The sequence below is a fragment of the Camelus ferus genome, chromosome 9 (assembly GCF_009834535.1).
Source record: "Camelus ferus isolate YT-003-E chromosome 9, BCGSAC_Cfer_1.0, whole genome shotgun sequence".
NCBI lineage: Eukaryota > Metazoa > Chordata > Mammalia > Artiodactyla > Camelidae > Camelus > Camelus ferus.
In genome coordinates this window covers 28,581,739-28,607,393 of record NC_045704.1, presented here as the reverse complement: position 1 = coordinate 28,607,393, position 25,655 = coordinate 28,581,739, and the positions used below count along the sequence as shown (strand labels likewise).

At 34.9% G+C, this 25,655-nt stretch overlaps 1 protein-coding gene and 1 non-coding gene across 2 annotated transcripts in view; both read left to right on the top strand.

Annotated features, from left to right (window-relative positions):
- Nucleotides 1-25,655, top strand: part of ITFG1 (integrin alpha FG-GAP repeat containing 1) — a 206,926-nt gene that overhangs the window by 137,292 nt on the left and 43,979 nt on the right. The window contains exons 11-13 of the mRNA XM_006191341.3: nt 4,039-4,189; nt 5,650-5,758; nt 19,870-19,913. Of these exons, the coding sequence (XP_006191403.2) occupies nt 4,039-4,189; nt 5,650-5,758; nt 19,870-19,913 (304 nt within the window). The remainder of the gene's footprint in view (nt 1-4,038; nt 4,190-5,649; nt 5,759-19,869; nt 19,914-25,655) is intronic.
- Nucleotides 24,508-24,610, top strand: LOC116666168. Its single transcript, XR_004323013.1, has one exon. It is a non-coding gene; the product is annotated as a U6 spliceosomal RNA (small nuclear RNA).

Genomic DNA, 25,655 nt, shown 5'->3' with positions numbered 1-25,655 from the left:
CATTGTACAAATAAACCATAATTTCTTTATCCAGTCATCTGTCAATGGACATTTAGGTTGCTTCCATGTCTTCACTATGGTATATAGTGCTGCTATGAACATTGGGGTGCATGTATCTTTTCAAATTACAGTTCTCTCTGGATATGTGCCCAGGAGCAGGTTTGCTAGATCATATGTTAAATCTATTTTTAGCTTTTTGAAGAATCTCCATACTGTTTTCCATAATGTCTACTCCAAACTACATTCCCACCAGCAGTGTAGGAGGGTTCCCTTTTCTTCACACCCTCTCCAGCATTTACCATTTACGGACTTTGGAATGATGGCCATTCTGTCTAGTGTGAGATAATAATTGTAGTTTTGAATTGCATTTCCCTGATAATTAACGATACTGAGCATTTTTTCATGTGCCTATTGGCCATTTGTATATCTTCATTGGAGAATTGCTTGTTTAGGTCTTCTGCCCATTTTTGGATTGGGTTGTTTGGTTTTTTGTTATTAAGTTGTATGAGCCATTTATATATTCTGGAAATTAAACCTTTGTCAGTCTCATCATTTGCAAATATTTTCTCCCATTCCATAGGTTGTCATTTTGCTTATGGTTTCCTTTGCTGTGCAAAAACATTTAAGTTTATTGGGTCCCATTTGTTTATTTTTGCTTTTATTTCTATTGCCTGAGTAGGCTGCCCTAGGAGAACATTGCTAAGATTTATGTCAGAGAATGTTTTGCCTATGTTTTCTTCTAGGAGGTTTATAGTATCTTGCCTTATATTTAATTCTTTGATCCATTTTGAGTTTATTTTTGTGTATGGAGTGAGTGTTCTAACTTCATTGATTTAAATGTGGCTGTTCAGTTTTCCCAACACCATTTGCTGAAGAGACTCTTTTCTCCATTGTATATTTTTGCCTCCTTTGTTGAAGATTAATTGACTGTAGGTCTGTGGGTTTATTTCTTGGCTCTCTGTTCTGTTCCATTGATTCATATGTCTGTTTTTGTGCCAATACCATGCTGTTTTGATTACTGTAGCTCTGCAGTATTGTCTGAATTCTGGGAGTGTTATTCCTCCAGTTTCATTCTTTTTCTTCAGTAATGCTTTGGCAATTCTCAGTCTTTTGTGATCCCATATATATTTTAGGATTATTTGTCTATTTCTGTGAAAAATGTCCTGGATAATTTGATAGGAATGCATTAAATCTGTTGATTGCTTTGGGAAGTATGGCCATTTTAACAATATTAATTCTTCCAATCCAAGAGCATGGAATATCTTTCCATTTTTTTCGATCATCTCTATTTTCCTTAATCAGTGTTTTGTAGTTATCTTTGTATAAGTCTTTCACCTCCTTGGTCAGATTTATTCCTAAATGTATTTTTTTAACGCAATTTTAAAAGGGGTTTTTTTTTTTTTACTTTCCTTTTCTGATATTTCATTGTTAGAGTAAAGAAATGCAACTGATTTCTGTATGTTAATCTTGTTTCCTGCTACCTTTCTGAATTCTTTTGTCAGCTCTATAGTTCTGGTGTGGAGCCTTCAAGATTTTCTATATAGAGTATCATGTTATCCACATATAGTGACAATTTTACCTCTTCTTTTCCAATTTGCATCCCTTTTATTTATTTTTCTTGTCTGATTGCTATGGCTAGGACTTCCAATACTATGTTGAATAGAAGTGGTGAGAGTGGGCATCTTTGTCTTGTTCCAGATTTTAGCAGGAGGGTTTTCAACTTTTCACTGTTGAGTATTATGCTGACTGTGCATTTGTCATAAATAGCTTTTATTATGTTTAGATATGTTCCCTGTATACCAACTTTGGTAAGAGTTTTTATCATAAATCAGTGTTGAATTTTATCATATGCTTTTTCTGCATCTTTGAGATGATCATGATTTTTGTCCTTTCTTTTGTTGATGTGGTATATCACGTTGACTAATTTCCATATGTTGAACCATCCTTGTGTCCCTGGGTTGAATCCAAGTTGATTATAGTATATGATCTTTTTTATGTGTTGTTGGATTCTGTTTGCTAACATTCTGTTAAGAATTTTTGCATCTATGTTCATCAACAATATTGGCCTGTGGAATTTTATTTTTATAGATAATATATTAGGCTCTACCTGTAGGGCTCAGCTTAAAAAATACTGGAATTTTACAGACCCCATGTTCCAGAATACAAGACCAAGCTGGTTAGTGAACTTTCAAACAAGAACCATAGTACATGGCATTTAAAATCTTTACAAACTCATATAAAAAAATTAAAATGAAAATTTATTTTTGTAACAGAGATACTGGGGATTGAACCCAGGACCTCATGTGTGCTAAGCCTGTGCTCTACCACCAAGCTATAACCATCCCCCTAAAATGACATTTTGAATTGTGCAATGGCAATTCGCGTTTTTGTTGTGGGTTATGTTGTCTATTTGAAATTATAGCAAGGATTATAATAGTGAAATCCATGCATCCCCTTTTGAAAAGGGAAACTAGTGGCAAACGCTCACTCAAAAGGTTGCCAGTATGATTCATTCATTGTAGAAGATTGTAAAATGGCTGCCTTTATCACTTGTTCTCATGTTTTAATATAATCTAGTGACAAAATAGAATGTTCTTTATTTCTGTGAAATATCTAGTAAAATTATTTAGCTAAAAAGATGGGATAGGTAAATTACCTGGAAAAAGCATTGCAAATTAGAATTTAAAATCAGTTATTAGAAGATAAAGAAGAAATTACTATTCCTTCTAGTAGAAGAATACTATTATATGTTGAGTCTTGAGCAAAGTCATCTCAAAGTTTACCATGTAAATATTGTAATCTGGGAGTTTAAACTATTTGTGCTGGAATTTTTTTGTCCAGAAAAATAATTTGAAGTCAATCATATAATTTAGTATATCAAGCAAATTGAATATTTTGCACTTTTTTTCTTACTCTATTGAACACTAAGAAATTTACCTTTCTTATAATAGAACATTTTTTTTTCTTTTCCAAATTGCCTAGACCCAAAGTAATAGCGAAAAAAGAAATCTATCTTTATGCTTTTATTTGAAATAATTATTAGAGAAAATTGAGCAGGAATAAAGTTTAAGCCTTTTAGCCTATTATTTTCTATTTAACATAGAGGGACATGAAGGAATGTATATATTAGAAAAATGTCTGTAAATAGGAGACGTTGCTTAAAATCACACTATTTACAGAAGTTACTTCTGTATCCAAATAAAATATTTTATATGGCATAGTCTTGACTACCTAAATAAGAGTGATGATAATATAAACAATTTACTGAGATCTGATTGGATTACTGGAATTGTTCTAAGTACTTTTCATTCAGTACTTCATTTTTACAACAATCCTATAAGTACTCTTATTACTCAGTTTACAAATAAAGATCTGTGTCATGAAGAGGTTAATTAACCTGTTTAAGGTCACATAACTGCTAAATGACAGAGCCAGGATTTGAATCCAGGTAATCTGGTTCCAAAATCTAAGCTCATAACTACTTTGCCTCTGGAGTAGGGTTCAAGAGGGAGGACTTCATAGCTAGGCAAAGTGCAGTACTTCTTTTATCTGAGAAGTGCTCAGCAATGTCTGCCCTACTGCCTGTCTGGGAAGCTGAAGTTCTATCATCATAGATTCACACTTCGGGTTTACAAGACTTGGGGATGTCAGGGATCTCTGGTTAAAATGCAGGTATTCACCTGAGAAGTTACACACATCTGAAGGGATGATGACAGCGCCCAGGAACTCAGTAATGAAACACAGCATCAGTGGCTGTGGAGCAGTAAGGGTGGAAGGAGGAATGGCCTTGGAAACCACAAAAGAGGAGAGAGCAACCAGCAGCCAACTAGCCTCTGAGGATTTTTGCCAAAGGCTGGCAAAGAATAGCCGACAATTTAAGTTTTTATGACACAGTACAGTAATTAGTAAGGTTTGGGGATTTTTTTCGTATTATTTGAGTATGTACCATTTACCATTTCTTTGATTCTAGGAAATACACCACAGCTGATGCTACACAGCATTGGTATGTTAACTAAATGCCTTTCTTTTGTCTCACAGCAATCAGCAGGCCTTTTTACTGGAAAATGTCCCTTGTAATAATGCAAGCTGTGAGGGGGCGCGTCGTATGTTTAAAGTCTACTGGGAGCTGACGGACCTAAATCAAATCAGAGATGCCGTCGTCGCCACCTTCTTTGACATTTACGAAGATGTGAGTTCAGAGCTCTTCTGTGTGTTTGGAGTCTAATTGCCATCCACCTCATCTCCCTTTCACTTCACCCTATTTGACCAGAAAATGTAGATGAGATAATGAAAGCAAATGAGTTAATTAAAGAAAGCCCTTTTTAATGGTAAATGGCAGAGGGAACAAATGTCTTGACACCACTGGCTGATTAGTACAGTGAAATATGAAAATGCCTTTATCTCATAAATTTTATGCTCATTTAGTTAAACCACTAGAGAATCATGCTCATGGCAGTTGTGCAAGTGCACCAGTAGAGGAAAGCACAGCCAACAGATAACAGACCCCTGAGCCTGCACAAGTACACAGAAGAGTGAGTGCAGTAGTCTCTTTTCACCTTGTGCACTAAACATGGCGTCTATTGCCACAGATTCTTGGGACTGTCTTCAGTCGCCAGCTGACCTGGGAAAGGCACTCAGGGCCCTGGATTTCTTCCTTATAATGTCAAAAGCCAGTTTGTCACTCAGAGAAATAACAAAATTGTGATAAAAATGTTAAATTCCAGAGTTAATATATCACAGTATATCCTTATGAAATAGCTTGACTATTTAAAAAAGTTAAATCTCCATCAGGACATTCATGTCCAACCCTAACCCTGGTTGGTTTTGTTTTTTAAGAGGCTGATTCTCAATTATATGAATTATCCAGGCCCTTGTTCATCTCTGTCTTTCTTCTACCAAATCTCTTTTTATTTCACTTTTTATTAGCAATTTCTAAGCATAAAAGTAATTGGTAAAAAAAATCACAAGAGAGAAAATCAACAGAATTGATTACAAATCAGTTTTTAATTTCTATACATAAAAGAGCATCATAAATGAAATTTAAAATTGTGTTTAAATCTGGGAAATAAATGTGCTATGAAAGAATTAAATAATTAATATTCTTAACATAAAAGGGGTTTATACAAACTGATACAAGTGGAAAAACAGAACATGATTAAGTCAATTTACAGGAAAAACAGGTAGCTAACATATGGAAAGATATAAATGATCAAGCTCATTAAGAGAAAGTCAGCAGAATGGAAATTTAAATGAGTACACCTTTTATAACCCTAATAAAATTAGCAAAGCTTCCCACTATTTTAGGAAAAAAAAAATAATGGGAGCCAGGGTAGATTAAAAGATACCCTCTTTCTCTGATGATTAGAAACAATTTGGCAGTCCATGTCACAGGCCTTTAAAAATTCATGCAAATATAACTAGAAGGAGATATAACAAAATACTAACAATTATCTGCAGAAAGGAAAATTATAGATGTTTTTCATTTTATTTATATTTTACTATTCAAGGTTTTATATTTTAATAGTATTTTTTTAAACATCAGGTTGAATAAATAAGGTTTATATTTACATGATAAGCATGTTGCGCATTTTCATCATTTTTTTCAGTCAGTCCGGTAGTTCTTACATGTTTTGTTTATGTTTTTTCCAGGGAATCTTGGACATTGTCGTACTAAGTAAAGGATATACAAAGAATGATTTTGCCATCCATACACTAAAAAATAACTTTGAAGCAGATGCTTATTTTGTTAAAGTCATTGGTGAGTATTTGTTTTATATATTTTATTATTCAGTATTAACATTTAATTTTGTATTCTCTCTGTCAACGCACATTTTCCAAAGAGTTAGGACATGCCCCTATGTAACGTGTGTACAACTCTCCAAAGCAGAGAAGATCGACTTCAGTACAACACTACCACCCTGTTCAAATTTTGCCAACTGTCCCAACAATGACTTTTTTCTTTGTGGTCCTGGATTCTGACCAGGAATACGTGTTGCATTTAATTGTTATATCTTTGCAGACTTCTTCAACCTGGAATAGTTCCTTTTCGTGTCCTCATCAGTTTTAAAGAATACAGGCCTTACATTCTATAGGATAATGCTGTTTCCTCATTACCCAGCTCAGCACACACATTCTTTGCAGAAACTCCACTGCATGCAATTTAGTAGAACCCATGCTACGTATGCCCTTCGCAGTGCATCACATCAGCAAGCACGTAATGTTGACCTGTCCCACCACCATGATGTTAAGTTGATCATCTGGTCATCTTGATGATTACCAGACTTGTCCACCTTAAATTCACTATTCCTCCCCTTTGTAATTGATCAGTGTTTTGTAGAGTGGTATTCTGCTATTACTTTAGTATACTTTTCTGTGTCCAGTTTCTACCTACCCGCCTTAGAGTCCATTGACAACTCCTGCCTGAATCACCCTTCTATACGATAGGCACCGAAAGTGATTTTCTGATTCCAACCCTCTTGCATTTATTAGTTGGCATTCTTCTCTAAGGAAGCTCTTTCACTTATCTCTTATGTGTTTATGTATTCATTTATCAGTATATATCTGTGTGTTCGTATTTTATTCAATAAATAAAATAATTTGTTTTAATGTTAAAATTGTTCCTAGTTGGGGCAGTAGGGACTCCTTCAGCCTGGCTCCTTTATCTTTTTCACCTGTGCTCTGACAAAACAGGATATTCCGGATTCATCTTTTGTCTCCATTGCCCTAAGTGTAGAATCTGGTCTCTTTCTTCAAGGAGCCCAAGTTCCTTTTAGTAGAAGATGCTTTTGGTTTTTGGGGGAGGGAGGAAATTAGGTGTATGTATATATTTACGTATGTATGTATGTATGTGTGTATGTATGTATATATGTATGTATGTAAATGGAGGTAGTGGGGATTGAACCCAGGACCTCGTGCATGCTAAACATGCACTTTAACACTTGATTTATACCCTCCCCTTAAGTATCTGTTGAATTAAAAAAAAAAATTAGTCCTAATAAAATTACTGCCACTTTTATTCTTAAAAGCAGACCATAATTATTTTATATAGTAACAGAGTACCTATAAACACATTATATTCCTGCTCAGGAAAAAGTAAGCTTCTGTAAAGAGTTAAATAATGATAAACAAACTACTTGAAATGTTACGTCTGAGGCCTTTTGCTTTAATCCAGGGAAGTAGGAAATGGAATATAGATGAAAAAAGTTGGGCCACATGTTGAAGTTGTATGACATATGAGTGGGGTTCTTGACACTATTCTTTCTAATTTTGTTTATGTTTGAAAAATTCCATGTAAAAAGTTTAAAAATGCAAGATTCTCTGTGAGAGTCTGTGGCCTGTAACTTCCTAGCCTAAGCCAAGGATGAGCACCACCGGATAGCACCACCATCACAGTAACAGTATCCTGGGGAAAGTTTTCTCAACACACCTCCAAGCTCAGACCCCGAGAGAGCCAATTTGGTGCAGGAGGTTTTAGTTTTAGAAAACAAGATAACTTTGCATTTAAAGGTATTAACATAAATATGAATAACACTTTACAGAAAGGTCATGAGAGATAAGATACCAATTTAGAGCAATCATTTTTGAAAAATAACCCTCCAGTTGACTTGAGATGCTCTTCCACACTTCCCTTTGGTTATTGTTTTCCTTAAGTCAGACAATTATTAGTATAAAATTACCCTTTCAAAGCCATCTACAATGCCCAGAGTTGATTTTGCTCTAAAATAATTGTTACTCTAATGCTCAAACCAGCCTATGTTAAATGCCACTATTTTTCAGTTAAGGAAATTGGGTACTTAAACTTCTGTGTGTGGCTAGGGAAAGGTAAAACTGTCCTTCTGCCTGTTCCCACACTGGTCCTCACTACACCACAGACCCACAGGATGCTCTTCAGACAGGGGACCTGTGTGTTGCAGAACTGGGGGTTCTCTAGCTCCCCTGAATCAAAACTAGTTACTAGCTCTATTTTTCTCTCTTGCTCCTGCTACATTTAGAGATTCTGCATTTTGATTCTACTAGTACTTAACTCAAATTTCTAACAAACATGTATGAACCTGTATTTCCTTGGAATTTTTAAATTGTAATAGTATCTTTGCCTTTCACTTTCCAAATAAGATGAGACCTTTAAAAAAGCTTTTATTCCCCTGCCTTCTTCCAGATTTTGTTGAAATAATATGGAAGTTTATTTCTGGATGATTAATTTGGTTTTACCTTTTTTGTCTTCTATTTAGCCAAATCTTTTAACAGTTATCAATGATTATTTAAACTTAACAAGTTTTACTAGCTTTATTGCCACTATTTTATTTATATACCACATCTTTCCCTTTCTACATTTTAATTCCTATTTCTCTTTATGGAGTGCTTCCTCAAATGATTTTCAGAAAGTTGTAAATAGGTTAATATATTTTCTGAATGTTGGTATGTATTAAAGTAGCTTTTATTTTTATTTAAAAAATAATGAATGAAAGATAGATAATCAATAACAGACAAAAAAAGATTTCCTATGGTGTCTAAAATAATGTCTAAATGACAATGTCTCAGATGGGGGTTTCTATTTTACATGTGATTTATGATTATGATATTTGTTTTGTATTCATGTGTCTTAAAGAAACAAAAAATAGATATTTTCAGAGAATGTATGTGAACAGTCACTCATAATCCAGGCAAAGATCTCTCATTTTAAATGCTGCTAAAACCATTGTACAGTATTGACCTTTATAGCTTTAACTTTATTCTACTCATCCTCCTCCCAACCTGCACACTGGATACTATAGTATTTATGCACAGTTGTTGCAATGTTTTGGTTTTGGCATCTGTGTAAAGTAGCTAATGTAAACTGAATCATCAAACTAGAAGCCAAGGTTTTGTACTTTATCTTTAAGAATATATGGGCTATAACGTATAGTGTGGTTTAGCATGAAATGTTCAGATCCTAAGCATTGTCATTTTAAGGAAAACTTATAAATTGCACATCCCATTAGTCATGTTTTAAACTAATTTAAGCTAATAACCAATAATTCACATAGCTCATTAAGTATTTTAATTACAGTTTCTCTTAACTCTGAATAGGCTGTCTTCTTACATTTCATTAATCTTTTTTAAACAACTTTGGTTTTAAAGTCTTGAGATACTAGAAATTACTATTTAGAACAGTTTATTTAAAAAGGCATTATAAGATGCTATAATAAATCTCTATATACTTTTCTAATATGATTACAAGTACTAATAAGTTATAAAAGTATATGAAATGGTTAAAAATCCTTAAACTTCTAAAAATTAGACTGTGGATCAGCCAAGATCAATTAGTAGGAAAACATTTATTGACACTTGAAAGTGAGAAACAGAGAGACACTTAAAAATCAAACAAATAAAAACCAAGTTCATGGTGATGAAAAACACAAATAGTAGAAGGATGAAATTATGTAGCAGTATCTGTCCTGTTAAATTCCCCTTTTCCATAATGGACCCTTTATGTATTTTATCACACCCTCCCAGTTGTTGTTAGAGTTGCTTAAGAAAAATGTTTTACTTCTTTTATAGCCATATGCTTCTATGCAAAATATAAAACTGTCCCACTTGTAGGAAGTGAGCTTATGCTGTAATAATAACTTCTGCCTTGGACCATTTAGAATTGAGTGATTTTTTCTGACTGAAGCACAAAGGATGACATTTTTTTATTCTGATATCACTTGGGAAATTATACTCATGCACTGATTTAATTGACCACTGGTACTTTTTACTTGTTCATAAGTTTAACATTATGGAGTCTTAAAATTGTAATTTCCGGGTAACATTTGTAAAAGTGCCTTTCTTTTTTGATTATGCAAGAGATTTTTAAAGCATTATTCCTTTTTTATTTGTAAATTTTTGGCTTGGTATTCATTTTGTTTTCTCATTACAAAAATATGGCAGCCTATTGTAAAACATTTGAAAGTCTGGAAAAGTAATTTTTAAAAACTGTACTCTTTGCCACTTGTTAGATACAACTATTATGAACACTGAGCATGCTCTGCTTACTTCTGCTGGTTCCTAGAGTTTCAAAAGAAACTGCAGCAGCAGTGAAGCTGATACTTTAAAATCCTGGAATCCAGAATTATAGAATCTGTAATTTATTTAAAAAGACAAACGAGACTAGCTAATATTTATTGCTAATCATGTGCCAGATCCTCTACCAAGCGTTTTGCATGGGTTGTCTCATATAATAGTAACTATATGTAATAATTTCTAAATGAAAGCATGAGAAGTATAGCTTTTAAAAATAGGTATAATCTTACATATTATATAAGGAGAAAGAGAAAGCAGAAAATTAGCATACAAAATAACAAGTTAATACTCCTGGTTTTTTCTCTTGATTTCTGACTTTAGAGAGTATGTATCATCCATGATCTAGCCTCATTCATTCAGACTCTACCTATTCAAGGCTCCCACTTTTCTATATAATTGTGTCATATGTAAGCAAACATACACAAATAGCCGTTTAAAACCAGACCACTTTCCTCTATGCTAGGCAGAGGGTTGAGCACCTGGAGCTACCTAATAACAACATAGATCCCAGTTTGGAATCATAGGATTTGGAAATTTTGTACACTTTATAAATTGTATTTTATATTTTTTATAATATTTTATCTAACCACATTATTTTAAGGATTTTTCTAAAACTGTATAACAGAGAAAGGTGAAGTGATTTGCCCAGGCCCATGCTGTGCATTGGCTCACACAGCAGTAGATGGCCCTACTTAATGGAACATCCTGTACTGTATGAATAGAATGCCTGAGAGGAGCTGAACTTAATGGTTTTTAGCCAGTGTTGACATCAGATAGTCACTTTGGGGTTTATTCTTGGTAAGCACTAATGACCTGTAGACTTCTGTATGACTAATCTGATAGGCACAGGAACTAGCAGCAGCAACAAAAACCCTGTTAATAACGGAAGGTGAACTACTAACACATATTAAACGTATGCTCTATTGTGTTTCTCAGCAGCATTTAATTCAGTTCTTCCTTTCTTTTTGAAGAAGTTACATGTAACTTTAATATGTTTAATGTTATACTGTTTAAACTGTATCACGAACCTGTCACATTAATATGCTGAAAAATTATGGAGAGAGAAAATGAGAATAAAAAGTTTCCTTATATAGCCTGTACATTTAAAGAAACCTAACACATTTTAGACTTTTTTTTAATTAATTTGAAGGGAAGAAAATAGTAAAACTTATGTACATGAGTTGAGTGTGTCCCTTTTTTTCTGATGGTAAAACTAATGGGTGGGTTACAAAAGGATATAGTGATAAAGCCAAAGCTGAAAGTAAAATTTTCCTCGTCTGTAGTATTCCTTAACAAAAACAGTATAATTAATGAAAGTAGCTAAAGACAGTTTTTATCTGCCTTATGTCAAACTTTCATAGCTAGTACAGCCTGGAAATCATGCAGTTTAAGTCTACCTTTCCTGCTGCAGTAACCATGTAGCTGTCACTGGACAAAAGGTCAGGATGAAATGAAAGGTAGGTAAAATAATAATTTCAGATGAAGAACAGCTTAACCTTCATAATAGTATTTGGGAGTTCTGAATTCCTAACTAAACAGTATTATCAATATTATCAATCAGAATATTAACTAACCTCAAGGAATAATACTATTCCTTCTTGAATCTGTAGTTGCAAAACCCAAGGAAATGCATATTCTATTTGTATTATGTAGACAGCTCTTTTATAAAACATACATATATACAGACATACCTCAGAGATACTGCAGGTTTGGTTCCAGACCACTGCAATAAGTGAATATCACAATTATGTGAATCACACAAATTTTTTGGTCCCAGTGCATATGAAAGTTATGTTTAAAGTATGCTTTAGTCTGTTAAGTGTGCAATATTACCATTATGTCTTTTTAAAAATGTAATTGTATTTAAAAAATACTTTATTGCTAAAAAATGCTAACCATCATCTGAGCCTTCAGCAATTCACAGTAGTAACATCAGAGATCACTGATCACAGATCACTATAATAAATATAATAACAATGGAAAAGTTTGCAAAATGGTGAGAATTACCAAAATGTGACACAGAGGCACAAAGTGAGCAAATGCTGGTAGAAAAATGGCACCAATAGACTTGCTTGACACAGGGTTGCCACAAACCTTCAATCTGTAGAAAAAATAAAATTTTAAGAAATCTAAATGTCTGAGAAGTATAAAAATGCAAAGTGCAATAAAAATTTGTTATTCTCATATGATACATATGTGTGATATGTGCATATGTATACATTTAAATCTTATCATTTTCATCCTATTATGTGCTATAATGTGAAACTTCAAATTCAGTAGAGGAAGTCTTCTAAACAACAGAAATAGATACAGGAACCCAATTTTTAGCTTGCTATAAACAAAATGAAAGAGACTGTTAATGTAATTTCAAGTAAATACTCTCAACTATGCTAAACAAGACATTTTATCTTGTACAGAAAATAAAATAATCTAATTTTCCATTGACTTCCCATCTGCTATGAAAGTATAATAATGTGTTTTTTAAATGAGTTAGTGTCTAGCAGCCACAAGGTCTTTCAGAAGAGGGCCATTCCTTTTGTGATCTTGAGTAATGTACTGGCCCAAGCTTCTCGTTCCTCTTCAGAAAAAAAAAAAAAAGCAAAAGGTAGGGGATGGGGGAGATGGCAGTTAGACTTACCTCACAGCCTTGCTGTGAGGATTAAGGAAGAGCATGCATGAAAGCAAATTCATGTTCAGAGTTTGGCACTTACCAGAACATCAGTGAATGTTTGCTAAAAAGATGCTTGATAACCTTTCTAGAGGATAGTTTCACTATATATGCCCAAAGCTTTAAGCTTAAACCCAGAAATAATTATATTTCTGTGAACTTATCACAAGGAAATTGTCAGAGATATGCCAAAGATTTGTGTATACTGCACCATGTCTGTAAAAGTGATCTTCGCTGGTGTTTTTAAGAGGATAAAATGTTGGATTATAGGGTGGAGGAGAACCTAAATACCCTAATGAGATAAGTGGGTCTGTGTACATGTATGTGTATTTAATGATGCGGGAAAAGCTTAGGTTACACTAACCAAGAGAAGATGACAAAACTGTGTGTCATATGATTTCATTTACGTGAAAAAATAATTTTTTTTTTTGGTATTTGTACATCTTAGTCTGTTCCAGTCACCATAACAAAGCACCGCAGGCTGGGCAGCTTAAACAACAGAGATTTATTTCTCCCAATTCCGGGGGTGGGGAATTGCAAGGTCAAGGTGCCAGCAAGGTCGACTTCATTCTGAGGTCTCTCCTCTTAGCTTGTAGGCCCCCCATCTTGCTGTGTGCTCACTTGACCCCCTCTTTGTGCTCGTGGGGGAGAGAGAACAAGAGAGCAAGCTTCTTATAGGGACACTAATACTATCAGATCAGGACTCCACCCCCAAGACCTCATTTAACCTTAATATCTTCCTGTGAGGCCCCATCTCCAAGTACAGCCACACAGAACTTGAGGGGGCAGGGCCTGACATTCAGTCCTTGACAGTGTAATACCTTACAACAAATTGGAAACAACATATGGATGGGTTACAAGTGATTTTTATTTTCTTCTTTTTACTTCTCTATATTTTAAATTTTTTTTTCCTAAAATAACATGTATTCAAAATATTCAAAAAACATATAGACATAGGAAGTGACTGGTAGATCAGTGGTTGCTTTGGGCCGGGGGTGGAAAGTGGGGCATGATAGCTGAAGGGCACCGGGTTTCCTTTTTGTGGTGATGAAAACTGATTGTGGTGAGAGTTGCACAGCTCTGGGAATATACTAAAAACTAATGAATAGGACACTTTAAATGGGTGAATACAATGGTGTGTGAATTATATCTCAATAAAATTGCTATAAAAATATGTCTGAAGGGGGTTTTGGAAATCTGTTTATTAGCACTTACAGTCACTGTGTCCAGCATATTCTCCCCCACTGCATATTATGTTGTCTGGGCTTTTGACTCCTAGTCAGTTTTTCTCAGTGAAGATCTATTATGCAGCAAGCATTTATTGCTATCAACAGGAATCTGTCTGCTTGGAAGAGGAAGATACATGCATGTAAATAGCTAAAGAGCAGTAAAACGAGCTTTATACTCGAATGTTGAATGGAATTATATATGCTACAAGATTATTAAGGTCAAAGAAGGCTTCTGTGACGATGATAGGTGGGAACCTAGATGCTGAAAGATGGTTAAGATTTGGAAAGACCAAAATGGGTAGTTAACATTCCAGGAGTGGGAGGCCGTGATCACAGTAATAAAGAATGAGCAGATAGTAAGAAGTAGAAACTAACTCGCCTTCTTGTACTGTGTTGAAGATTAGTAAGAGACAATGTTGATAGTATCCATTGATACATGGGCAGCTATCACAAAGAGGAGATTTTGTCAGTGAACCTATAACTGCAGATACTTAATTGAATTAGTCAGGGTTCTCCAGAGAAACAGAACCAATAGAAAATAGAGAACAAGAGAGAGAGATTATAAGTAATTGATTCACATAGTTATGGAAGCTGGCAAGTGCAAAATCTGCAGAACCAACATCCCAGTTTGAGTCAAAAGGCCAGCAGGCAGCTGAGAACCAGGAAAAAGTGATGTCCCAGTTCATCAGGCAGAAAAACCTCATGTCCTAGTTTGAAGGCCATAAGGCAGGAGAGTTCTTACTCAGGAAAAGGTCGGCTTTTGTTCTATTTAGGCCTTCAACTGGTTGGATGAGACCCACACACATTATGAAGAGAAATCTGTTTTACTCAATGTAATGATTAAATGTTAATCTTATCCAAAACACCACCACAGAAACAACTAAAATAACGATTGACTATATATCTGGGCACCTCATGGCCTAGTTAAGTTGACACATATAACCATTACTGTATTAAAATTCTTCATCAGTCTGTGATCAAATGTGTAGATTAAGAAGGTGAATTTTGCAGCAATATTCAGAAGAAAAAGTAGTTGTTCATTAAAAAAAAAAAAGTCTGACCTAAGAGGTCAGGCCTTGGAATACAGTCATCTACATGTAAAGTTTGAGACGGTAGAAAGAAAGTTGTGGCAATGGGAGGAAATAGGGTGAAAGTGCATAGCTTAGTGAGATTTTACAGAGATATTCTCCCTTGTAGCCACAATCAAGATACAATATTTCCAGCACCCCAGAAAGGCCCCTCGTATTCCCCTGCCCAGCCAACATTCGCTGCAGGAGTGTGACTACTGTTCTGATTTCTGTCACCATAGATTAGTTTTTCCATTTCTGAATGTTATTTAAATGCAGTCGTACAGTATGTTCTCTTTGTGTCTGGCTTCTGTTGTTCACTATTATGTCTGTGAAATTCATCCAACACTTAACATTTGTAAATAGAATCTTACTGAACATATTTGCCTGCATCTTTTTTTTTTCCACCTTAGCAAGAGAGTATGAATACCCTTTGAAGTCAGCACTTATAGGTGTCTCATTCTTTTAATAGAGCCATGTCATTCCATAATACTATAGATGTTCCATAATTTATTAAGCATTTTCTCTCTCGGTCAATACATAGGTAATTTCCAGTATTTCATACACGTGAAACTGATGAGTTGAGGGGCTATGTTTTTAGTGTTAACAGATAATACCAAATTACCTTTCTCAAAAGTTGTACACATTTATATTCCCACCAGCATATGACACTGTCCAGTTTACCACATTTTCATCTAAGAGCTGTACATTTTTATTTCACTAATAAATTTGTTTTTAGAAAAAGTAATACATGCAAATGGTGAAAAAAATATAAAAGAATATAATGGTGAAAAGTAAGTCCCCCTTTCACCCCTGTTTCCCGGTGGTCCAGTTCCTCTCCCCAAAAACAACCTCTTCTTTGTGTCCAGGATATTTTATGCATATACAAGCACATATATGTAAACATTTTTATTTTACATAGATGATAGTTCTAGACTTTGCTTTCTCCACTTAACAGTATATCTTGGAGATTATACCATAACAATATAATCTAAAGCTATCTTGTTTTAACCACTAAATAGTGTCACATAGTATGGACACAGCATAATTTAATGAGTTCCTTATTGATAGATATCAGATCATATTCAATCTCTTATGGTTATTATTACAAATGATGCCACAGGGAATATCCTTAAAGGATGAATTCCTGAAAACTGAATTACTAAAAATAATATATGTGCATTTTTTAAATAAGCATTATTGAAATATAGCGTACATACAGAAAAATGTACATAAGTACACAGGTCTGTAAATTTTCACTAAGTAAATAAATGCACACATGAAAATATACTCAGATCAAGAAGAACATGATACCAGCAACCAGAAGCTTCCTCATGCCCTGCTTTTTTGTTACTAACCCAGTTTACCTACAGGTAACTGCTAATTTAATTTCCAGAACCTTAGGTTAATTCTGCCTGGTTTTGAACCTTGCATTTTTTGTTTTAACAAATGTCCCTTCATAGGAATCATATCAGTTTACACTTCTGCTTACAGTGTAGGAGAATGAACATTTCCTATCACCTTCACCAACCCAGTGGATTATTACGCTTTTTGAGTTTTGCCAATTACAAAGTGAAAAGTGTTTTCTTGTTTTGCATTTTGATTATACTGAGCATAGTTCAGCGTCTTTCCATGTGTTCAAGAGCCATCCGTATTTTTTCTTTCTATGAACGGCCCTTGTCCTTTTTCATTTTCTTACTGATTTATAAATGCACCATAGCATATATTAGGGAAATTATTCCTTTGTGATATACATTATAAATATTCTTCATAGCTTGCCATTTATCTTTGACTTTATTGTTTTTCCTACAGACATTTTATGGGGTTCTTTTTGCCTTTTTGTTAGGTATAAAATTGATTTTTTCCCCTGACTAGTGAGGCTGAGTATCTTTCTTCATGGTTTTTTGATTATTGGTACTTTATCTTCTGGATATTATTTCTTGATACCCTTTGGTTTTATTAGATTATCTTCTAACTCATATCTAGAAGCTCTTTGTGTATTAGCAATAGTATCACTTTGTATGTTTTTTTTAAAAGTTCACAGCCCCCGGTCATTTGGTTTGTTTTTTTTTTTTAATTTTGTGATATCTTTTTTAATTCTGTAACACCACGATAGCTCTACTGAGGTATAATTTACATACCATACCATTCGCCCATTTGAAATATACAATTCAGTGGCTTTTACCACATTCACAGAATCAATTGTAGAACATTTTCATCACCGTAGGAGAAACCCTGTGCCCTTTAGCTACCACCCTCAATCCCCCATCCCCAGCCCTAGGCAGCCACTACTTTCTATATCCATAGATTTGTCTATCCTGGATATTTCATGTAAATGGGTTCATATAATATGTGATCTGACTTCTTTCACTGAGATAATGTTTTCAAGGTCCTTCTGTGCTGTAGCATGCATCAGTACTTTATTTCTTTTAATTGTCAAATATCCCATTATATAAATAATACCACATTTTGTTTATCCATCATTTGATGGACATTTGGATGGTTTCCTTTTGGCTATTATGAATAATACTGCTGTGAACATTCATGTACAAGTTTTTGTGTGGACATATATTTTAATTCCTGTTGATATATACCTAGGAATGAAACTGTTGGATTAAATGGGAACTCTTTGTTCATCTTTTCAAGGAATTGCCAGAGTTTTCCAAAGTAGCTCGACCATTTTACATTCCCACCAGAAATGTATGAGAGATCCAATTTCTCTACATCGTCACTAAAATTTGTTTTTATCTGACTTTTTGATTATACCCATCCTAATGGATGTGAAGTGATATCTCACTGGGGGTTTGTTTTGCTTTTTTTAACATCTTTACCATTTTTTGTGTGTGGTAACATAAAATTTACTATCTTAGCCATTTTTAAGTGTACAGTTTAGTAGTGTTAAGTGTTTCACATTGTTGTGAAACAGATCTCCAGAACTTTTTCACCTTGCAAATCTGAAACTCTGTACCCATTTAACAACTGCCCCTCTTCCCTTACCCTCAACCTCTGGTAACCACCATTCTGTTTTGTTTCTCTGAATTTGACAACTTTCGATACAGTATTTGTCTTTTTATGTTTGATTTAATTAGCATAATGCCCTCAAAGTTCATTCATGTTATAGCATGTGACAGAATTTCTTTCCTTTTTAAAGTGGGATAGTATTCATTTCCACTCTGAGTTCATACCACATTTTGTTTAGCCACTCTTCTGCCAGTGGGCGTTCATTTGGGTTACTTCCACCTCTTGGATAGTGTGAACGGTCTGCATTTCATTGTGGTTTCGGTTTGTATATCCCTGATCACTAATGATGCTGAGCATCTTTTTATGAGCTTTTGATATTTCTGTATAATCTTTGGAGAAATGCCTATTCAGATCCTTTGCCCATCCTTTCATTGATTTCTCTTTTTATTATTGAAGTGCAAGAGTTCTTTATATTAGCCGTGTCTTTGCCAAATGTAATTTTTATTTTATACATCAAAGTCTAACTTTATTTTCCTCCAACTAGCCAATTATCCAGTACCGTTTACTGAATAATTCATCCTTTCCCTCCCTAACAAGTGTTTATTAAGTAAATATATTGGGCTAGGCCCTGAGAAAGTAAGAATAAAATTATACAGAGCTTGCATCCTGGTACAGAGACAGACTTGTGAGTAAATAATTTGCTATTCAGCATGATAACGTTTTAATGAAGGTTTATGAAAATCACTTTGGGACAAGTGAAGTATTAATGACTGCCTAGAGTTGAGGGAAGAGGAACAAAGGAGAGGGAGAAGTAAGGTCATGGAGTGTTTGAGAATAAAAGAGGCACTGTGCTGGGGTAAATAAACTTAAATTGAAAATTGTTTTACAAGTATAAAACATTTCACTGTTTCCTCAAGTTGTATTTAATGTAAGTATTATAGTAAATGAACAAGTATCTTCTTTTGTGATGAAATGTCACATTCATTTCTTGATGCCTTTGTACTCTATATACCCTGCCTAAGTATACTATTTCTATTAGAATGACTGTCATTTCACATTTGTAGAATATAAATAAACATAAGGAACCATTTTCCTATGGATATATTTGAACTAGCCAGTAATCACAATTATTATTGATATAATTCATGCTTACTGAGAAGTCAGTCCTAAGTATTGTCAGCTGTCTTCTTTTAATTTATAACATATAGAATATTTAATAGCACATATTTAATAGTCTGCCTTCTTACAAAGGAATTAGTTCACATGAGATGGTAGTAGTGTAGTTATATTTCAAAACTTGTGTTAGTTATAGAATGTTCAGATATTCAAGCTTTTTCTTTTTGGGTGATTATAGAAAAAGGTATCATAATTTTTGTATATTTGTTGTAGGCCCATGAATTATTTTATAGGTGTGTTCTCTGTACAAGTTATCAGGGCTGCCCAAACTCTTTGACCCAGGAACTTTGACTAGATAAATGGAAATAGTCTAGTCTGAGATATGAAATGCTAAATACTCTATTTGGGTTCATTTGTATACATTTTAATTGGTTTGCATTTGGCACTTCTCTGTCAGATCCTGAGTCATCCTGGGAATTTAGCTAACCAATTATAAAGTAGAACCTACTACCAACAGTAGGTATGATATAACCATGATTAATTATCTCACCTATGTATTTCACAAAATGGCACCATCTTGACTGCTTAATAAAGGCTTTAGATGTGTTGGCATAAAGTGAACAACAGAAATTTAATTTCCTCAGATCTAAAGAAATTAAATTGGTTTCAACTTATGATCATGAATCAGTCGGGCATAATAGATTTTAGGGGAAAAATTAGAGCTTACTTTAAATGTAAGTTTACATTCTAACAGTAATAATAGTTTTTTTTTTTAATTTTTCCACAGTTCTTAGTGGTTTCTGTTCTAATGACTGCCCTCGTAAGATAACAGTAAGTAACCTTAATTCTCAGTTGTAAATATTTCTGCGAAAATTCTCTGCATGGTAAATAGATGCACACAAAATAGTTGTTATAGGTTAAATCAAATTGTTGTTACTTTTAGAAGTGATTAAAGTATCCTTCAGTGCTCAAGTAAAGTTTACTGGGAATAAAGTACCTTTACTAAAAAATTTCTTACCTAAGGTTCACTTCCTTTATGAAGACTTTCTGATTTTTTTTGGAAAATTGACCACACCTCCCATTATTTCTGGGCATATCACTGCCATTTTGGCATGTATAATGCTTGATCACACTCTGTTTGTATTTAATGCCTCTCCACACTAGACTGCAATCCCTTGAGGCCAAGAACCATGCTGTCTTTGTATACCTGGTTCATAGCACAGGGCCAGGCATGTAGTAGACAATTAATGAATTTTGGGGGGTAAAATCTTAATACTGACTTGCTGTCTAATGGAATATTTCCATGAAATAACAAAATGTGAAAATAATTAGGCTTAGTTTTTGAAATTTCCAGTTCATGTAAATTGTAATAAGAATATTACATTATATTTAAAAGCATGAGTGCATGCACGTGTGTTGCTATATCCCTGTTTGGGTCCTCATAATAACCCTTGTTTCATAAGGAATTATATACCTTATCTAAAGGTGAGGAAACTTAAGGCTCAGAGAAATAAGTTATCCAAAATCATAGAGCCATTAATTAATAAAACTAAAACACAGAACTAGATGTTCTGATTAGAGTTTCATATTTTTAATAACCCTTTAAAGCACTACCTCATTATCAATGTTTTATGTATGATTGGGAAACTTCCCATATTTAAGACATGTGGAAGCAGACCCTGACCCAGAGATTTGCATGGAAAGGTTTAATCTAGACTCTTCTTGAAAGCAACATCTCTGGAGTAGTTAGGAAAGCAGGACTGGCTGAAGGAGAAGTTGGTGTATGAGCTGTGGAGCTAGGATGGTTTTTCTAAGATGGTCCTGCATGAACCAGATATTGCATGCAGGCAGTCTCTAGGAAGGGGTTATAATTTGTACAAGCCAGCTCCCTTTGGTTAAGAAAATTTCTAGGTAAGAATTTCTAGGTAAGAACTCAGCTATGAGCTGTTAGCAGCCAACACTTGGAGCAGCTCAGGGAATACTGCCTCAGTCCTGAAGGGAAGGTCTGGACACTGTGTCACGACATCCACTGTGAATGATATGAGTACCTGGTCAAACCTATCTGCTTCCATATCATTATAAAAATGTAGGTGTACAGTGGGGGAGGCTCTGAGGAGGGGAAGTGCAGAGGGTATGTGGGAAATCTGTACTTCCCACCTAATTTTTACTGTGAATCAAAAACTATAAAAATAAAGTCTATTTTTTTAATTAAATGCAAGTCTGATTAATTGGGGGCTAAAGATGGACTTGTTTATTCAGGTATTGTCTAACCAATTTGTGAACTATTCAGACCCTTTGTTCCTCTTCTTTTCTTATTGACCATATCCCCACTGTATGGCTCTTTCATTACATGGTCAATCAAAGAACTTTAAAAAGTTGAAATTGAGCCCATTTTTTTTACCCACAAATTTTAGCAGAAATTTTGATAGGAAAGGCTGTTTGATTAGGGCAGGTTATACTTCTAAGGTCACTAATGCTCCTCATCCTAAACTAACACCCACTTCTATTGTATGGAGAACAGAACCATTTAGAAAGTGACATAAGTAAAGTCCAGCGTGCAGAGCTGTTCTTAGAATGACTACTCTAACAACCCAGCACCTTTGGGCTTTTCTGCGAGTGCCTCCCATTCATCCATTTATTCATCCTCTGCCTCCCATTCATTCATTACTTTCTTTGAAGTTCAGATCCTTCTTCTGTTCTTTTCTCTCCTCCTTTTCCTTCTGGTAGTCCCACAACACATGTTACACCTTGATAATTTTCCCAGAGTTCTTGGATACTCTGTTCCGTCTTTTCATCAGTTTCCCTCTTTGGAGTTCAGTTTTGGAGGTTTCTGTTGTTTTATCTTCAAGTTCACTGATCCTTTCCTTGGCTGTGTCTAATCTACTGATGAGCTCATCAGAGGCATTCTTTATTTCTGTTGCAGTATCTTTTATTTCTACCACTTCCTTTTGATTTTTCTTAGAGTTTCCATCTCTCTGCCTAAATTAACAAATCTTTACTCGCACGCTGTCTCCTTTTTTCCATTAGAGCCTTTATCTTGTTAATCATAACGATTTTAAATTTCTGGTCTGATAATTCCAGCATCCATGCCATATCTGAATTTGGTTCTGATGCTTGCTTTGTCTATTCAAACTGTGTTTTCTGCCTGCTAGCATGCCTTGAAATTTTTTGTTGAGAGCCAGACATGATGTATTGGATGAAAGAAACTGGTAGATAAGCCTTTATTATGAGGTTTTATGTTTATCTGGCTAGGAAATAGACCGTGTTACTGTTTGCAGTAGCTGTGCTGTCAAAGGCAAAATTTTCCTCTAGTGTCTTTTTTGTCTCCTCTGTTGTCTTTATGTCACCCTACAGACACCATCTTAAATGGGTCTGAAGTTTGCAGTTCTGTTAACTGTAATCTCATTATTAAACAGGAGCCCAATTGATGTGGTTGTGAAGTATAGCACTACAGTAGGAGAAGCATCCTATAACTCTGTGATTAAGTCTCAGTCTTAGTGAGCCTGTATCCCTGGGCTGCGACTTGCACAGGTGCTTCTCAGCTTCCCCTCCCCTGCAGGTTAAACAGGAAAGCTAGAGGAGGCTGAAGTTAGTTATTTCCTTTCCCCCAGGTTAGGCTTTAGTAAAACCCAAATTACTTGAGCTCTGGTAAAATAGTTTTCCTTAAGGGCAAGCTATCGTTAAGGAGAACAGAGAGCTCTGGGCATATTTTTAAATGTTTTCTTGCCCTTCTCTGTGCTAGAAGCATGAGGGGTTTTTCCCCCAAACTTCCCCTTGAGAATTTGATGAACTCCTGGAGGTAAAAGTTACAAAAGTGTGGGGTTCCTCTAAGACTGCCTCCCTGTCTCCCCCAGAGTTTTGAACTCTCAAACTGTTTTAACTGATTCTCCAGCAATTTCTCAATCACAGTTTAAGTGTTCCTACCAGTACTGGCTCCAATTTCAGTCTTCTGCTTCTAGAATTCTGCTCCCAGTAAGCTGTGATTCTCTGTGTCTGCCTCTCTCAGTTTTCAGGGTAACAGTTTGCCCTGTGACCTCAGTTCTCTGATGCATCTAAATAGAGTTGATTTTCAGTTTCTTCAGCTTTTTTTGCTATGAGTACAGGAATAACAACTTCCAAGCTTTTTACATGTCAGACCAGAAGCCAGAAGCTCTCCTTGAATTTTTATCAGTATTGCTTTATTTTGTTTGTTTATTTCTTATAGCTTTATTGCAGTATAATTGACATGCAATAAAACTGTACACATTTGATATATTTGATTTGATGTTATGACATATATAATATATATGTATATATGCAATATATCTTTTTATGGATACACAGAGATGATCGATAACTAATATCAAAATAACGAGTATATCACATCCAACAGTTTTTCGTGCCCCTTGGCTGTCCCTCTTTCCCACCTTCCCTGGCCCTCCTTCCCTACCCAGCTCTTCCTCAGGCACCACTAATAGGTTCTCTGTCAGTCAGTGTTGCTTTATTTTAAAAGTTGTTTTTGTTTTGTTACTTCATGGCTTTTTCAGTATATCTTCCTCTGTGACATTTTTTACTCTTTACCTTGAATTGTGTTTTTAACTTTTTTTGAAAAATTTTAAATATGGTTAAAAATATACAGTAGTATAAAACTCCCTGTGCCAATACTACCATCCAGCTGGAACACTACCCCCGCATACCCAGTCTTATTTCACCTATACCCCCACCCACTACTTATTCCCCTCACGGCCTCCCTTAGATAATTTTAAGGCAAATTCGTCATATCTTATATTCTGTAAATACTTTAGTGTGAGATAAGGAATTTACATATGAGACTGGAAATTCTTATTTTTCATAAGAACTATTTTAGATATTTTCCAATTTCCTTTACATCCAACCCCAACTTCCAGTTCTCAGTAACTGACCTTGTCTTCTACCTCAAAGAGCAAATAAGAAGATAAAGTGAGAATTTCTTCAACTATCCACGTAACTTTGGGAAAATTATTTAACTCTTGTCAGTCTCTTTGTCCACATGTATATAACAGGGAAACTAATAGTACCCATTTATGTTAGTTTTCTCTTGCTGCTAACAAATTACCATAAACTTAGTGGCTTAAAACAACACAGATTTATTCTTGTACAGTTGAGGTCAGAACCCCATATGTGGTTGACACTGAGCTAAAATCAAGGCATCAGCAGGGCTCCATTCTTTCTGGAGGCTTTGGGGAGAATCCATTCCCTTACCTTTCATGAACTTCGTGAGGTCTCCTACATTCCTTGGCTCATGGCCCCTGCCTCCCTCTCCAAATCCAACAGTATAGCATCTTCAGATTCCTGACCCTAACCCATCTAGCCTTCTTCTTTCACTTATAAGAACCCTTGTGATTACATTGAGCCCACCTGGATAATCCAAAGTAATCTCCCCATCTCAAGATCCTTAATCATGTGCTCGCTTCAGCAGCAAATATACTAAAATTGGAACAATACAGAGAAGATAACCATGGCCCCTGCACGAGGATGACATGCAAATTCAGCAAGCATTCCATATTTTTAAGAAGAAAAAAAACCCTTAATCACATCTGCAAAGTCCACTTGCAGCATTATATTTAGCAGGTTCTGGGAATTAGGATATGAACCTGTTTAGGGGATAATTATTCTGCTTACTACACTCCCACATAAGTTTTCGTTAAGAATAGAGGAATTAATATAGATAAATCACAAGAGAGGCCTAATATACAATAAATATTCAAAAAGTGTATCTGCTATTATTTGTCAATGTTAATGTTTTTTTCCCTGGATCCATAATATCCCTTTATTAATAAGGACAGTGAGTTCCAAATATCTGAGAAACACTGGTATTCTGCCTGCCTTCAGAATAGTCCTATTCAGAGATCTCCTTGACTTCTTCTTGACCTTTTCTTGTCATATAAATCTTTTTTAATAGATATTACAAAATTTATGAAATATGGATATGGAAGATATCAGTATTTTTAGTGAAAGCTACCATAAGCATCTGTGAATCAAAAGAATATATTCCTATTTCCTAACTTTTTTCTTTCAATATTCAACTAATATCTTGAATTTTTTATTCTCAGCATAAGGCGTATTTTGGCCTTCCTCTATGTTAGTAGAGATCATAGCTTCTTTCCCTGTCACTTGGTCATTCTTTTTACCAAAGCCTAGTGGTGCCTTTTCCCACTTTATAGATTATGAGTCTAGAAGCAAGCAGATGAGTTCTTTCCCAGTTGAACAGCAGAGGAGTTTAGAAATGTCCCTTTAATACTCTGTATACAGAGAGAGTCTGTGCACATTCCTTTTAAATAGCTCCATGAAGGCAGAGATAGTATCTGTTTGTCAGTGTCTTAGAGAACCTAGCTCAGGACTTTGTGTTTAACAATTTGTCAGTTGACTTCTGTAGCACGAAAATGTCATCCCTTCATCCACACTCATCCCTCTTCCTTTTTCTCGTGACTAAAAATTAATGCTCTAACTATGCTGAGGATCCTACATACATCTCAGGGACCTCATTCAATTGCTTATTCTATCTGGCCCATGTAGTCAACTCCATCCTTGTTGGTGCCAGGGAATCAGCATTTA